Source organism: Dendroctonus ponderosae, unplaced genomic scaffold, assembly GCF_020466585.1.
Source record: "Dendroctonus ponderosae isolate FM_Combo_2020 unplaced genomic scaffold, Dpon_F_20191213v2 Dpon_F_20191213_12, whole genome shotgun sequence".
NCBI classification, from domain to species: domain Eukaryota; kingdom Metazoa; phylum Arthropoda; class Insecta; order Coleoptera; family Curculionidae; genus Dendroctonus; species Dendroctonus ponderosae.
Genome location: NW_026017316.1, coordinates 242,093 through 259,610, shown reverse-complemented (window position 1 = coordinate 259,610; position 17,518 = coordinate 242,093). Strand labels below are relative to the sequence as shown.

The 17,518-nt window shown below is 37.8% G+C and overlaps 1 protein-coding gene across 1 annotated transcript in view; it reads right to left on the bottom strand.

Moving 5' to 3' along the window:
* LOC109545100 (homeobox protein goosecoid) overlaps window positions 1-17,518 on the bottom strand; it is a 57,147-nt gene that overhangs the window by 34,829 nt on the left and 4,800 nt on the right. Inside the window, exon 2 of the mRNA XM_048663070.1 lies at window positions 11,666-11,983. Within this exon, the coding sequence (XP_048519027.1) occupies window positions 11,666-11,867 (202 nt within the window). The 5' untranslated portion in view covers window positions 11,868-11,983. The remainder of the gene's footprint in view (window positions 1-11,665; window positions 11,984-17,518) is intronic.

The following is a 17,518-nucleotide window of genomic DNA, read 5'->3' as shown; positions in this document are numbered from 1 at the left end:
AAAATATTTTGACTTTTTTTGGAACTTTCGAAAGTTTCCGGCAACTCTTGGAGGAAAACTTGAAAAATTGGCGTTTTTTGGAAAGGGCGTCCAGCGCACTTTTACTAGTAGCTCAGTTAAGTTTTGAGAATCTTTAAGGAGCAGAGAAACGCGTTTGGTAGAAAAATTAAACGCATTAAAAATGAGATTAGAATTGTTTCAAAGCAACTATATGCAAAAAAACTTAAAAACTGAACTTTTTGGAAAAGGGCGGCCAACGCACTTTTGCTCATAACTGCGTTAATTTTGAGAATTTTTGGGAAGCGAAAACAGCGTTGTGTAGAGGAATGAACGGCCTGAAAAATGTACAAAAAAATTAAGAGAAAACATTTTTTGAAGCAGAAAAAATGGTCAAAAATGCCACAAATTTCCGGGGAGTCATAAATTTTTTTATGAATAAAATGCTTAACAAATGATCTAAGAAGAAGTTAGAAGTTTTGAAATCGGCCGGACTTACACGGTTACATTCTGAAAATTTTTTTAGGCTAAATTTGCAAGCGACTATATGCAAAGAAAGGTAGAAGATTGGAGTTTTTTGGAAAAAGGCGACCAGTGATTTGATCTTCTGAAACTTTCCGGCAGCTCAATGCAAAGAAACTTTGAAAATTGAGGTTTTCGAAAAGGGCGACCATTGCACTTTTGCTCTTAACTTAGTTAATTTTGAGAGTTTTTGAGGGGATTTAGCAGTATTGTGTAGAGGAATAAAATGTCTATAAAGTGAGTTAATAAGTTTTGCAATCGGCCGGAAAACACGCACACGGTCACTTTTTGAAGCATTTTTGATGCAAAATTTTGAAGCAAAAAATCATACAAAAAAATGTTTAAATATCCAATAACGAGGAAGTTTAGCGTCTAAATTCTACTCTCGACCATTCGCAAACATTCGCAAACAATCGCGAACATTCTTGGTAAATGCGAAAAGTTTCCTTGCTCTACTTGCACAAATTTCCCTGTGCGAAATAAGCCATATTTTCCATGAATTTTACAGAAAACAGGAAAAATCAAGCAAACAAACAAACAAAGGATGGCCAAACAATGGGTGATTCGCTTTGCAGGAACAACATTTTTATGTTCCGCAACTGGCGCGCCGTCTAATTGTTAATAAAAATGCCATTTGTTTTCGAATCAAAATGCATGTTTAATATGGGGAAACAAAACGGAAAAACAACACGCAAAAAAAACACCGAAATGCGACTTTAATTATAAAAACAATGACTGCAACCAAACGCCACTCGGTGCGGGATTTGTTTAGTTTGCGGGTCTTTTTGCAGGGATAAAAATGTTATTTAAATCAGCAACTAAATGGAAAAAATCTGAAAACCGAAACCGAGTTTCTGACCTTTTGGCTGAGTTGATGAATAAAAAAAAACCATCCGGGGCCCATTGGAATCGATAAGCGAGCCCTTGAGGGGGTGGAAAAACTTAAGGAAAAAGGCAAAAAATCCCTTGGCCCCGGCCAAGGGTTGTAACAATTTCCGTATGCATCAGTGCGCTAAACTAAGAGAAACGAAAAAATAAGGCGATTTTAATCTTGCGGGACTTCGTCAGTCGTTTAAAAGCTTTCCCGCTGTTCCCTCGGCAGTTTTGTTTGGTTTTAGGGCACTTAAAGTCGGCAAATCCAGGAAAAAGTGACGACAGCCGGAAAATACGCGTTTTTTCAGCTGTCTGCTCGGCTTAAAGCCGTCGCTTTCTTGAGGAATTAGGCGAATTTCCCAGCAAATGCCACTTCAGAGCAACTGGCAACGCTGCAATTGATTAATCAACCAAAAGGCTTCTCAACTTACTAGACGAGAAAATATCGGATTTTTTTATGCTTTTATGGAGATTTCAGGAATTTTTTGGAAATTTGCGCATTTGCGCATGAAGAAAATTCACAGCTCAAAATCACATTTTGACAATTTTTTGAGCATTTTGTAGTTTTTCGTTTTCTTTTCGATTCAAATAGAAAACCTACTCATAATTTGATATTTGGACATTTTTGTCTGTTTGATTTATTTGCATGATATTCTTTGCGTCAAAATGTCTTCAAAATGCAACCGTGTGAGTGTTTTTCGGTCGATTGCAAATTATCTAACCTAACTTTTTAGGCATTTTATTCATCTACAGAACTTTGTTTCTGCTCTTGAAAAGTTCTCCAAATTAACGGAGTTACGAGCAAAAGTGCACTGGCCGCTCTTTTCCAAAATCTCCATCTGTAAATTGGCTGAATTTATTTTTTTTAATCATAAGCATTGTTTTGAAATGGCATTTTGAGTAAATATTTTCGAAATTTAAAACACTCTTTTGTTTGTTGCTTGAAACCGTAAAAAGCTAACAGAGTTACAAGCCAAACAGTGGCTCAGTGCACTGGTCGCCCTTTTTCAAAATGTTCACAATTTTCCTGAATTCAATTTTTTCTCAGTACTTTAATTTTATCAACAGCAATGTTATCAGTATCAGTTATCAGCCTCAAACAAATGACACCATAAATGGTATTTTGAGTAAAGGTTTTTGAAATTTTTGGAAAAATTATTTAGCTGCAATTAGGTTTAGTGGGGATTTTTTGAAAATTATCTGCTTTTGGCCGGAAAATTGTCGCATTTTGCACCATTTTCTCTGCTTCGACAAATATTATCTCAACCAACATTTTATGCCATGTTGCCAAGTTTTCAATTTTTTCTGAAAATAATTACAGAGCCCAAACTGCGACAGAAACACAACACAAAACTCTACTCAAACATTAACAAAATTTTTCATTTGTTTTTTTACTTTTTACAGTCACCTTTAATTTTTAATCATCATTTTAAGGAAAACTTTTTATTTCATTTTACCTCAGTGACCGAAATTTTTACCCGAAAATTCAATTTGAAAGTTTTCAACTTCATTTTTCCTCAGTGGCCGGAATTTTTACCCGAAAATTCAATTTGAAAATGGTTTTGAGATGTTGCCTATTAGTTCTGTTGATTGTTTTAGAGAGAAAATTTGACTTAGAATAGTTGCCAAAATGTGCGAAGTTTACGAACTATTAAAATGGAAACGTGCTTGTTTTGAGGTTGTTTGCAAAATTTCCAAAAAACTTTTCCTCCGCCTGCACACTCCTGTTTTTGCTGCTCAAAACCGTAAAAAACTTAATTGAGTTGCACGCAAAACAGTGGCTCAGTGCACTGGCCGCCCTTTTTCAAAATATTTGCAATTTGACAGAATTTACTATTTTTTTTTTGATTCTTCTCATTTTGGCCGGAAATTTGTCGCATTTTGTACCATTCTCTCTTTTTCGAAAAATTATTTCTCACCCAAAATTGTACCCCATGTTGCCAAGTTTTCAACTTTTTCTTAGACACTTTTAAACATGATTTTAAGAGTAATTGTTAATTTCATTTTTCCTGAGAGTATCTGCAAATTTTACGCGGAAATCCATTTTGAAAACCAAAGTTTTGGTCAATTTTTCACATTTTTACTTAGTGTAGTTGTGGGAAAATTTTGAGGAAATTGTCAAAAATGCAGCTTTTTTTGGACTTCAGTGCTAAAACGGCCTGCGGATTTGAGGTTTTCCTTTTCAGTTAGTTCTATTGAATTTTTTAGAGAGAAAATGTGACTTTCTTGGAAAAGTTGCCAACATGTGCAATATTTACCAACCATTAAAAGGGAAACTTCGGTGGTGTTTCGAGGTTTCTTTCAAAATTTCCAATAAACGTTTGCTTGCTCGAAACAGTTAAAAAAATTAATTGCGTTACAAGCAGCACAGTGGCTCGGTGCACTGGTCGCCCGTTTTTTAAATTTCAGCTTTTCAATTTTACTCAATTTAATGTTTTTTGTTTTTCTTTATTTTGGAGACAGCAATGTTTTTAGTACTTTGAGTAATTTTGAGGCTCAGACGGTATTTTTAGTAAATGTTTTTGAAATTTTCAAAAGCGTTTTTTAAAAAGTTGCCAAAATGTGCAAAATGTGGTGTTTTGAGGTCGCTTTCAACATTTCCAATAAACTTTCCACCCGCCTCCATATTTCTGTTTGTGCTGCTCCAAACTGCAAAAAGAAGAATTGAGTTTCAAGCAAAACAGTGGCTCAGTGCACTGGTCGCCCTTTTTAACAGTCTTCACAATCTTACTAAAYTTATTATTTTGGTTTTCTAATTRAATCAATAACAATGTTTTTAGTATGGAGGCCTAAAATGGCTTTGTGAGTAAAGGTTTTAGAAATTTTMGRAAAAATTAGTAAACTTTGCAAAATGTAATTGTAAATCGGTCCAAATCRYTTAAACAGCAGTTTGAAGWCAAATTTAYGGAAACTAAGAAAAMTTTGGCAATGATTTTACATACAGCTGAAAGGGGAGCAACCGAATCCAGTCTTGCAATAGCCGCCCTTTTATCAAATTCCGAACTTTTCAAACAGTTTTTACTCAAAAACCCTGAGGCATAGGCATAGAAATGCCTTCAAAAACGCCCCAAAATAACCTTCCAAAATGTGAAAAATGTGTGCAATTTTCAGCACATAACTCGTATGTTATCTGCGCTTTCGAACTCGATTTTTACGGAATAAAAATATTCGAAACTCACCGGGTTACAAAGAAAAGAGTGACGTGGTGCAGRAKCCGCCCTTTCTTCAAAAACCCCAAAAATTGMAWACARATTTTCTCGAAAACRTTTGAAAATTGGGAATTTTAGCTTAAGACTTGACGCAGACAAATGCTGTCTTGCARAGGCCGCCCTTTTTTCAAAACTACAACTACAATGTGATTTCTCAATGATTTTGATTACAAAAGTTGATTTTTCTTCGCGGATCGTAAAAYTCCCAATTTCAAGCATTGTTTTTGAACATTTTTTTTWAWTTTGCCATAAACAGTCCAAAATTCAAAAATTGTGCCGAATTTTTTAATTTTWAAAATTTTTTTTGYAACTTGCGTTTTTTGGACTGCTTTGAAAATTTTGTAGAAATTCTATGGAACTGAGTTTTYATAGRAYGAAAATATCGAAATTCAACTAAGTTTCAGGCAAAAGAGTGCGTTGATGCAAAAGCCACCCTTTTTTCAAAACATCCATTTTTCCTGATCCAGGCCCGAAAATCGTATTTGAGTTACAGTTTTCTCAATACATTTTTTAGGTTGAGCAGCAAAAAACACCTAATAATCTAGAAATCGGTAATTTCTCATCATTTCGTTCACTGGCGTGAAAATGTTCTTTCAAAAGGCGACCTGTCTTTTAGGCCTTTTTAGCGTCTAAAAAATGTGATTTTTGCCAATTCAAAATATTCAAAACTAACTGAGTTACAAACAAATAACTGCAGCAATGCATTGGTCGCTCTTTCTCAAAACTTCCACTTTTGCAAGTTGATTGGCGGAAGAATTTTGGAACTTTAGTCCGGCCGGTTTTTTCAGTCGCTCTTTTTTGAACAACAACACTCTTTTAGAGCGCAACTTTTTAGTTTTCCGGCCGATTTGTTCGACCACAGTCTGGTAGGAATTTTATGGCGCTAAAAAACAGCGTTTTTGCTGCTCAAAAATGTGTAGAATCAACCGAGTTACGCGCAAATTAGTGCGATCTTGCAGTGGTCGCCCTTTTTTTCAAAAGAACGGTGAAATTGGTAAAATTCGATGAAGGAGGTGTTTTTTGCAGAATGCGTTTTTCAATCACTTTAAGGCCTTCCAGTGTCTTTTTGAGGAGCATTCAACCCGAAAAACTCCAAAAAAATAAGAAAAAATTATCCAACCTTAAGCGCGCATTTGCATCTTTCGGACTGTTTTATTCATTTTCAACACTCGAGTTTTCATTCTTGAGGTGCCCAAAAATTGTAGTTTTTGAGGTTTGAAACTGGCCAAAAAATAACTGAAATAGGAGCAAACAAGGGCGGCGGTGCACTGGTCGCCCTTTTGCCAAACCTTCAGTTTTCTAAACAATTTGACTTTAAAACAGTGGGCGATTTTGAAACGGTGACTTGAGCAATTGCAATTTTTGAATTTCAATTGCTCGAAAATTTAACCTCATAAGGAAAAAAAATGTGCAACTGTTGCAACTTTAGTGTTTTTCGGCGAATTAAAATGTTTTCAACGTTGATTTTTAGAGTTTTCACGTCTCTCGTGAAGGCAGTTTTTTGGCAGTTTTTTGGCAGTTTTCAACTACCCAAAACTGGCTGAGTTACTAGCAGATAACTGCAGCAGTGCATTGGTCGCCCTTTCTCAAAATTTCCTCTTTTGCATGTTGATTTGCGAAAACATTGGGAACTTTGGACAAGCGGGTTTTTTCCAGACGTTCTTAGTTGAACAAATTTCAAAAAATTCTCGAAAAGAGTTAAAGCCCGCAGACTTTTAGCGCGCAACTTCTGTCTTTTGCGGCCGATTTAAAAAGTTCGAAAACGAACAACGGTGAAATTGGAAATTTTAGCCGAATTTCTCGAAAATACATTGTTGAATCACTGGGAAGCCTCCGAGTGACTTTTTGAGGAACAAACAACTTAAAAAATTTGCTTAAAATTATAGTTTTTGCGGTTTGGAAATATCCAAAAATTAATCGAATTTGGTGCAAACCGGCGCGGCGTTGCACTGGTCGCCCTTTTGCCAAACCTCCAATTTCCCAAACAATTTGACTCTAAAACTGTGGGCGATTTCTAAAACGCTGACGTGAGCAAATGCAATTTTTTTTTTTCCTTTGCTCGAAAATTTAACCTCAAAAATCAAAAAAATGTGCAACTGTTACTCAACCTCAAACGCAACTTCAGTGTTTTTCAGCGAATTAAAATGTTTTAAACGGGTTTTGATGTCTCTGGTGAAGGCAGTTTTTTGCAGTTTTAAACTACCCAAAACTAGCTGAGTTACTARCAKATAACTGCAGCAGTGCATTGGTCGCCCTTTCTCAAAACTTCCCCTTTWGCATGTTGATTTGCGAAAACATTGGGAACTTTGGACCAGCCGGTTTTTTCCAGAGGTTYTTTGTTGAACAAATTMCCAAAAATCCTCCAAAAGTGTTGAAGYCCGCAAACTTTTAGCGCGCTACTTGTGACTTTTGCGGCCGATTYGCAAAGTTCGACCACAGTCTTGKAGGAATTTTATTGCGCTAAAAACAGCGTTTTTRCTGCTCAAAAATTCGTAAAATCCACCGCGTCCCGCGCGAAACAATGCGATCTTGCAGTGGTCGCCCTTTTTTTCAGAACAACGGTGAAATTGGGAWWTTTAGCCGAATTTCTCAAAAACACATTGTTGAATCACTGGGAAGCCTCCGAGTGACTTTTTGAGRAGCATTCAACCTCAAAAATTTGCTTAAAATTATAGTTTTTGYGGTTTGAAAATATCAAAAAATTKACCAAATTTGGTGCAAACCGGCGCKGCGTTGCACTRGTCGCCCTTTTGCCAAACCTCCAATTTTYCAAACAATTTGACTCTRAAATAGTGGGCYATTTTTGAAAAGGKGACTTGGCAATTGCAAWTTTTTTTTKAATTTCAATTGCTCAAAAATTTWACCTCAAAAGTAAAAAAAAATGTGCAWCTGCTGCCCTCTGCSGCCGATTCAAAAAGTTCGACCACAGTCTTGTRGGAATTTTATTGCACTTTAAAACAGCGTTTTTGCTGCTCAAAAATTCGCAAAATCCACCAAGTTAGGCGCGAAAAAGTGCGATTTTGCAATAGTCGCCCTTTCTTCAGAACAACGGTGAAATTGGGAATTTTAGCCAAAGGCGGTGTTTTCTTTGCAAAAGTACGTTCTTCAGTCATTTGTAAGTGGTGTCCGTGTCTTTTTGATGAGCATTCAACCTCAAAAACTCCAAAAAATTGGAAAAAATTATCAAACCTTAAGCGCGCATTTTGCACAATTTCCGACCGTTTTACCAATTTTCAATCAGTCGGGGTTTCGTCCTTGAAGGCGCTGAAAATTGTAGTTTTTGCAGTTTGAAAATTTCCAAAAAATAACTGAATTCGGAGCAAATTGGAGTGTCAGTGCGCTGGTCGCCCTTTTTCAATCTCCCAAAAATCGTCCAAAAGTGTTAAAGCCCGCAAACTTGAAAATGTGCAACTGCTGCCCTCTGCGGCCGATTTGAAAAGTTCGACCACCATCTGGTAGCAATTTTATTGCGCTTTGTAACAGCGTTTTTGCTGCTCAAAAATTCGCAAAATCAACCGAGTTACGCGCAAAAGAGTGCGGTCTTGCAGTGGTCGCCCTTTGTTCAGGACAACGGTAAAATTGGGAATTTCAGCTGAAGGCGGTGTTTTTTTGCAAAAATACGTTCTTCAATCATTTGTGGGCCTTCCAGTGGCTTTTTGAGGAGCATTAAACCTCAAAAACTCCAAAAAATTAGAAAAAATTATCAAACCTTAATCGCGCATTTTGCATAATTTTCCATCATTTTACCAATTTTTATCAGTAGGGGTTTCGTCCTTGAAGGCCCTGAAAATTGTAGTTTTTGCAGTTTGAAAATTTCCAAAAATTAACTGAATTCGGAGCAAAATGGAGTGTCAGTGCACTGGTCGCCCTTTTTCAAACTGCCGAAATTCCTCAGTCGACGACTAGCGGCAATTTAGCCGAAAAAATGATTTTAACTCTTTTGGAAAATCTCCAAATATTAAACTTCACCAAAAAAAATTCTAGGGGAAGTAGGTGCAATATTTACTTGAAAGTGGAGTTTTCGTGGATTTTCCCTGTAACGTCGCTTATAACCGTAAAAACTCGCTCTTGGTGGAACACTCGGTATATTTAATTTTTTTTGGAATTAAAAAATTGTTTTTTAAAAAAGTTGCCGAATTTATCGCTTTTCTTAGTTTTCTCGACTTTCGTTTAGCAAAATTCCAGCTATTTTTTGCTCATTTTTTTGCCAAAAATTTTCGTCTCATATTGTGATGTTGCACACTGCTATAATTTTTGGGCGAAAATTGGGGTCAATTTCGGATTTTTTTGGTCAAAAGTGGCAGGAAATTGGAAAACTCTGTTCAATTTTTGGCGAGTTTCTCTTGAATCTTTTTCGTGTCGAACTTCAAAGGCTTCCACCACTGTATACAGTGGGACCAGAAATTTTTTTCATCAAAAGTGAGTTTTTGTCATTCGAATCATCATTTTCCAATATTTTCAACTCTTGTTGGTCTTCTTCTTTTATGGGGGACTAAGAGAAAGACGGATTTAAAAGAAGTTTTTAATTCGACGGCCAACTATGCAAGAAGCAAAGCCGGAAATCGATGGCAAAGCGTGTGGACACCTGGAGAAAAATGCGAAATCCTTTAAGAATATGGAGATTTGCCGTTCAAAGTGCGCTCAAATGGACGTTTTCGAGCGTGAATTCACGCCAGCTTAAGTTTTTAGCGCAACAACGCCCTTCAATTCGATGCAGGTGGTCGGAAATCTCCATTTTTACCACATTCCACAAATCACGTACTTTTCAATCGACTTTGTTGCGACTTTTTCCTCGTGAAGTGGGCGCCGCATGAGAATTATTCATCTTTAAGCACCGAAATCTGTCAGAAGATCCGTCAAAAGTCAACGTCAAACCGGTCAATTTAGTTGAAGCTAACCTGCAATTTTGACAGGTGACTGTCACATGTGCATTTTTTGCAGGTTATGGAATCTGAAAGCGTACGGTTGTTATGCGGACAAATTTGGTTTATAGGGGAAATTGTSCAAAAATCWGATTTTCCGGTTGTYTATCATTTATGYKTTCTGTWAAAATGACAGCTGGATTTTGTAGATTAATTTTACSGAAATYTWAMGCAAAAAAGTTTTTTCTTTTTTTTAMCTGCWAATGGAAAGTAGGGGAAGTTAGTGTAAAATTTCAATTTTTAATGGTTCRCTCWGCTAATGRMAMTAGTAATCAAGAAAAGTTGCTTTTTGTGAACAACGTGGTTTGTCCCACTGGGTCCAGTGGAAAAAGCCCTGAAATTTTAGGTCAAATGGTYGAGGAAAAACTGTCAAAAAACTGAAGTTTCTTAGGTTTCYTGTCATTACACTTTTTTAATTAATGTTTCACGGATTTCACTAAAGTTTGACGAAAAATTCGGTTGTAAGTGATTTTCTCTGGAAGAACGCTTCTAATCAAGAAAACCTACTTTTTGCAAAAACTGTGTTTTGCCCCACCGGATCCAGTGGTGGAAGTCCCGGGAAGTGAGGACAAGCGGTTGGACAAAAACCTGCAAGGTGCATTTTTTTTGTCAATTTCTCCAAAATCCTCCAAAAAGTGCACTTTGGAAACCGATTTTTTCCAATTTATTTCTATAAATCCTAAGCTCATGAGACGTAGGGGAAGCTGGTGCAAGTTTGAACCAAAAAATACTGTTTTAAGCGATTTTCTCTGGAAAAACGCTTCTAATCAAGAAAAGCAACTTCATGTAAAAAATGTGTTTTGTCCCACTGCATCCAGTGGTCGAAGTCCCGGAACGTGAGGACAAGCGGTTGGACAAAAACCTGCAAGGTGCATTTTTTTCGTCAATTTCTCCAAAATCCTCCAAAAAGTGCACTTTGGAAACCGATTTTTTCCAATTTTTTCTATAAATCCTAAGCTCATGAGACGTAGGGGAAGCTGGTGCAAGTTTGAACCAAAAAATACTGTTTTTCTCTGGAAAAACGCTTCTAATCAAGAAAATCAACTTTATGTGTAAAATGTGCTTTCTCCCACTGGATCCAGTGGTGGAAGTCCCGGAAAGTGAGGACAAGCCGTTGGACAAAAAGCTGCAAGGTGCAATTTTTTCGTCAATTTCTCCAAAATCCTCCAAAAAATGCGCTTTGGAAACCGATTTTTTCCAATTTTTTTCTATCAATCCCAATCTCATGCGACGAAGAGGAAGCTGGTGCAAGTTTGAACCAAAAAATACTGTTTTAAGCGATTTTCTCTGGAAAAGCTCTTCTAATCAAGAAATGCAACTTTATGTGAAAAATGTGTTTTGTTCCACTTGATCCAGTGGTGGAAGTCCCGGGAAGTGAGGACAAGCGGTCGGACAAAAACTTGCAAGGTGCAATTTTTTCGTTAATTTCTCCAAAATTCTCCAAAAATTGCACTTCGGAAACTGATTTTTCCAATTTTTTCTTTTAAATCAAATGCTCATGAGACGTAGTGGAAGCTGGTGCAAGTTTGAACAGAAAAATACTGTTTTAAGCGATTTGCTCTGGAAGAACGCTCCTAATCAAGAAAAGCAACTTTATGAGCAAAATGTGTTTTGTCCCAATGGATCCAGTGGTGGAAGTCCCGGAAAGTGAGGACTCGCCGTTGGACAAAAACATGCAAAGTGCAATTTTTTCGTCAATGTCTCCAAAATCCTCCAAAAAGTGCACTTTGGAACCGATTTTTTCCAATTTTTTTCTACCAATCCCAAACTCATGAGACGAAGGGGAAGCTGGTGCAAGTTTGAACCACTCTAAAAAAATGCTGTTTTAAGTGATTTTCTCAGGGAGAACGATTCTAATCAAGAAAAGCAACTTTTTTCAAAAACTGTTGTCCCACTGGATCCAGTGGTGGAAGTTCCGGAAACTGATTTTTCCAATTTTTTGGCAATTTTCCCGTTAATTTCTTTAAAATCCCGAGAAAACGTCACTTTCCAAACACTTTTTTGCAAACTTTTGCGGTTAGTCGCACGCTCGTGGACTGTAGGGGAAGCTGGTGCTCCCAGTGCAGCAACTTTCGCAGCAACGTTGCTTCGATCGAAAAAATTCACAACATGTAAAAACCCCCCTTTCAGTCACAAACTCACCGAAAAACTCGTGCGAAAATCCTGCTCCATGCCCAAAGGCGAGTCCGCCAGCATGCGCAGTACCGGGAAATGGCATCTGAGCAGGCGCAGGTGGCGCCACCGCTCCCGGTCGACTCAGAATACTTTCGATCGTGAACAGCGAACCGGATCCGGACTGCGCCGTAGTCTGAGGCGGCGGATTCTTCCGAAACGTTTCCACCATCCTAAAGTCGTCTTCGCAGTAGTCTTCCGGACCGCTGGATTCGCACCAGTCTTCGTCGCGTTTTGCCGCTGCCAGCGTGTGAATCAGGCCGAAGGCCGGCGTGTAGCTGAATGGATCTGGAAAATTCAGTCTACACTGTAGATCGACCGGAAAAAATCCATCGCATCAAAAAAAAATTAGTTTAGGGAAACTTTTCAGGAATTTGTGGACGAGTTGGCAACACTGCGAAGAGACAAGTAACTTCTAACTACCAACTCTCTATATTCTGCATGTGATTAAAAATTCAAGGACGTTGCCCGGCTGAACTGCAACTCGTGTTCAATTTGCTAGCTAACTGGTTATGGCGACCTCCTGTGCACATTCTGGCAACGTCCTGTGGACGTCTTTTTAAGGTAAAATGAGCACAAATCGCTCAAAATTATCAATTTTTCTGCTGCATTGATGTTGGTTTGTTTAAAGCCGAATTTATAGAAAACTTTGTAGATGAATGTGGAATGTTTGTACTCTGATGCTGGACGCATCAGGATAGAAAGGTTCATCGAACATTCTCTGGAATCTTAAGCAGATTTCTGGTCGGTAAGCTTAAAATCCTGCTTTTTTGAGTAGTTTGGCAAAAATCTTGAGCTCTTAAAAAATTTAGTTTAGAAAAAAATTCAGTAATTTGTGGACGAGTTGGCAACACCGTGACTTAGCAATTTTCACCCAAAAATGCGAAGTAACAAGTGACTTTTGACTACCAACTTTCTATATTCTGCATGTGATTAAAAAAATCAATGAAAACCAGCAAAACTTTAGACTGGACGTTAGAAGTACGTTAAAAGAACGTTTTGGGCATGCATCCAAGGACGTTGCCAGACTGAACTGCAACTCGTGTTCAATTTGCTGGCTAAATAGTTACGTAGACGCGAAGTCCTATGAATATCGTGGCAACGTCCTGTCGACGCCTTTTTAAGGTACAACGAGCACAAATCACTCAAAATAATCAATTTTTCTGCTGAATTGATGTTGGTTTGTTTAGAGCCGAATTTATGAAAAACTTTGAAGATGAATGTTGAATGTTTCAACTCTGATGCTGGACGCATCAGAGTTGAAAGTTTCATCGAACATGCCCTGGAATCTAAAGTAAATTTCTGGTGTGCAAGCTTTAAATCCTGATTTTTTGAGTAGTTTGGGAAAAATCTTTCGCTCTTAACAAATTCAGTATAGAAAAAATTTCAGTAATTTGTGGACGAGTTGGCAACACCGTGACTTAGCAATTTTCACCCAAAAATGCGAAGTAACAAGTGACTTTTGACTACCAACTTTCTATATTCTGCATGTGATTAAAAAAATCAATGAAAACCATCAAAACTTTAGACTGGACGTTAGAAGTACGTTAAAAGAACGTTTTGGGCATGCATCCAAGGACGTTGCCAGACTGAACTGCAACTCGTGTTCAATTTTCTGGCTAAATGGTTACGTAAACGCGACGTTCTGTGAACATCTTATAATCGTTATAATCTTAAAAAATTTAGTTTAGAAAAAATTTCAGTAATTTGTGGACGAGTTGGCAACACCCTGACTTTGCAATTTTCTCCCAAAAATGCAAAGTGACAAGTGACTTTTAAGTACCGCCTCTCTATATCCTGCATGTGAGTAAAATATCAATAAAAACCATCAAAACTTTAGACTGGACGTTAGAAGTTTGTTAAAAGAACGTTTTGGGCTTGCATCCAAGGTCGTTGCCAGATTGAACTGCTACAGGTGTTCAATTTCCTGGCTAAATGGTTACGTAAACGCGACGTTCTGTGAACATCTTGGCAACGTCCTGTGGACGTCTGTTTAAGGTAAAACGAGCACAAATCGCTCAAAATAACCAATTTTTCGGCTGGATTGATGTTGGTTTGTTTAAAGCCAAATTTATAGAAAACTTTGTAGATGAATGTGGAAAGATTGTGCTTTGATGCTGGATGCATCAAGGTTGAAAGTTTCATCGAACATGCTCTGGAATCTGAAGTAATTTTCTGGTCTGCAAGCTTTAAATCCTGCTTTTTTGAGTGGTTTGGGAAAAATCTTGCGCTCTTAAAAAATGTTGGTTTGTTTAAAGCCGAATTTACAGAAAACTTTGAAGATCCATCTTGAATGTTTCTACTCTGATGCTGGACGCATCAGGGTTGAAACTTGCTTCAAACATGCTCAGTTTCCCATCTCGAATCTAAAGTAGATTTCTGGTGTGCAAGCTTTAAACCCTAATTTTCTGAGTAGTTTGGGAAAAACCTTGCGCTCTTTAAAAATGTAGTTTACGAAAACTTTTTAGCAATTTGTGGACGAGTTGGCAACACCATAACTTAACAATTTTCTACCCAAAAAGGTGAAGTGACAAATGACTTTTAACTACCAACCGTCTATATTCTGCACGTAATTAAAAAAATCATTGAAAACCATTAGAACTTTAGACTGGACGTTAGAAGTACGTTAAAAGAACGTTTTGGGCATGCATCCAAGGACGTTGCCAGACTGAACTGCAACTCGTGTTCAATTTGCTAGCTAAATGGTTATGGCGACCTCCTGTGCACATTCTGGCAACGTCCTGTGGACGTGTGTTTAAGGTAAAATAAGCACATATCGCTCAAAGTATTTAATTTTTCTGCTTGATTGATGTTGGTGTGCAATTTTCACCCAAAAATGCGAAGTTACAAGGAAATTTTGACTACCAACTTCCTATATTCTGCATGTGATTAAAAAATTAACGAAAACCATCAAAACTTCAGACTTGACTTAGAAGTTCGTTAAAAGAACGTTTTGGGCATGCATCCAAGGACGTTGCCAAACTGAACTGCAACTCGAGTTCAATTTGCTGGCTGAATGGTTACGTAGACGCTACGTCCTGTGAACATCCTGGCAACATGCTGAAGACGTTTTCTTAAAGTACAATTAGCAAGTACAATGAGCACAAATCGCTCAAATTAATCAATTTTTCTGCTAGATTGATGTTGGTTTGTTTAGAGCCGAATTTATGAAAAACTTTGAAGATGAATGTTGAATGTTTCAACTCTGATGCTGGACGCATCAGGGTTGAAACTTGCATCGAACATGCTCAGTTTCCCATCTGGAATCTAAAGTAGATTTCTAGTGTGCAAGAAAATGTTGCGCTCTTAGAAAATGTAGTTCCGGGAAACTTCTCAGGAATTTATGGACGAGTTGGCAACACCGTGACTTTGCAATTTTCTCCCAAAAATACGAAGTGACAAGTGACTTTTAACTACCAACTATCCATATCCTGCATGTGATTAAGAAATTAATGAAACCCATCAAAATTTCAGACTGGACGTTAGAAGTTCGTTAAAAGAACGTTTTGGAGTTGCATCCAAGGACGTTGCCAGATTGAACTGCAACTCCTGTTCAATTAGCTGGCTAAATGGTTACGTAGACGCGACCTCCTTTGAATATTCTGGCAACGTCCTGTGCACGTCTTTAAGGTAAAATGAGCACAAATCGCTCAAAATAATTAATTTTTCTGCTGGATTGATGTTGGTTTGTTTAGAGCCGAATTTATGAAAAACTTTGAAGATTAATGTTGAATGTTTCTGCTCTGATGCTGGACGCATCAGGGTTGAAACTTGCATCGAACATGCTCAGTTTTCCATCTGGAATCTGAAGTAGATTTCTGGTGTGCAAGCTTTAATCCTTGATTTTTTGAGCAGTTTGGGAAAAATCTTGCGCTCTTAAAAAACGTAGTAGGAAACTTTCAGGAATTTGTGGACGAGTTGGCAACACCGTGACTTAAAAATGTTCTCCCAAGAATGCGAAGTGACAAGTGACTTTTAACTAACAAGTCTCTATATTTTGCATGTGATTAAAAAAATCAATGAAAACCATCAAAACTTCAGACTGGACGTTAGAAGTACGTTAAAAGAACGTTTTGGGCTTGCATCCAAGGACGTTGCCAGATTGAACTGCAACTCGTGTTAAATTTGCTGGTTAAATAGGTACGTAGACGCGACGTCCTATGGACATCCTGGCAACGCCTTGTGGACGTCTTTTTAAGGTAAAATGACCACAAATCGCTTTAAATAATCAATTTTTCTGCTGGATTCATGTTGGTTTGTTTAAAACCGAATTTATACATGAATGTTAAACGTTTTCACCCTGATGCTGGACGCGTCAGGGTTAAAACTTTCTTCGAACATGCTCAGTTTTCCATCTAGAATATAGATAGAATTAGGAACTATGTAGGTAGAATTTCTGGTGTGTGCAAGCTTTAAATCCTGATTTTTTGAGTAGTTTGAAAAAATCTTGCGCTCTTAAAAAATGCGTATCTTCCACAAGACTACAGGTAGGAACTTGAAATTTTCACAGTCTTGAGCAGGCGCATGACGCTTGACAGAGTGCAAATTTGTGGAAAATCGGCCTTAACCTGGATTTTTGCGCCCTATTTAAATGTGAGTGTTTTGGGAATGTCTGAATGAAAGTTGAGGTGACTTTTTCCGAGAAGAATCTGCACTGAGATTTTGTACAACAAATCTCCAAAAACTGTGCAAGTTGGCGATAAGTAGGAAAGAAACTGAAAAATGAGGAACTTTGGCAACAGGGGCCGTCCCAAAACGGCCAAAACTGAAGCTTAGAGCCCCTTCTCGCGTAAGCGTTCGCTTTTCCATCAGCGCGCCGCTTTCAGTTTTTTCGCTCTCTTTCAAAAAATCGCTGCTTCCAAACTTGTGCAAGTAGAAACTTGAAAGTTTCACCATCGGTTGCCGACACCCGGCGCTTATAATGGAAAAAGTTTGCTTACAAAAGCGGTTGATCGTGATTTTTAACGGCACTTTGAAAGTGCGGATCGAAAAATAAGTCGTTTTGCCCCAGTGCACGGTTTTCTTTGTGAAGGGATATTTTCCAAACTGCTGCAAGTAACAACGTGAAACTCTTGCAGTGTTAATTGGATAACTGGTTCTAACATGTGCAAAAGTTTTACAAAAATTGCGACAATTTTGGATTTTTTCGGACTTTGTGTACCAGAGTATTGACTTCTACGTTGCCCATTTTCCAAAAATTCATAACTTGAAGAATAGGTCACGCACAAACTTGATTTTAACGCACTATAAAGCAGCCACCTTATGCTTAACACGCAGAAACTTGCTTAAGAAGCGCAGTGAAACCTGATTTTTTGTGGATTTTGCAAGCGCGAGGCGAAAAACCAGTTTTTTGTACAAGCGCACGGTTTTGCTTAAAAAGTCGTGGCTTCTACACTGAAGCAAGTAGCAACTTGAAAGTTGCGGGACGCAAAGCAAATAATCGGTGCTAAAACGTACATAAATCTCAGAAAATTCGCGGAAAACTTTTAATTTTCTGGATTTTGTTAATGCGAGTTTTAACTTTTCTGTTCGTTCGCTCTCAAAAAATTGATAACTCCAAAACCGGAACAAGCAGGAACTTGAAATTAACGCACTCTAAAGCAGACAATTTAGGCTTCACACGACGAAACTTGCATCAGAATCCCAGTGAAACCAGATTGTTTGTTGATTTTGCAATCGCGAGGCGAAAAACCAGTTTTTCACACAAGCGCACGGTTTTGCTTAGAAAGTCGAGGTTTCTATACTGAAACAAGTAGCAACTTGAAAGTTGTGGGATGCAAAGCAGATAATCGGTGCTAAAACGTGCATAAATCTCAGTAAATT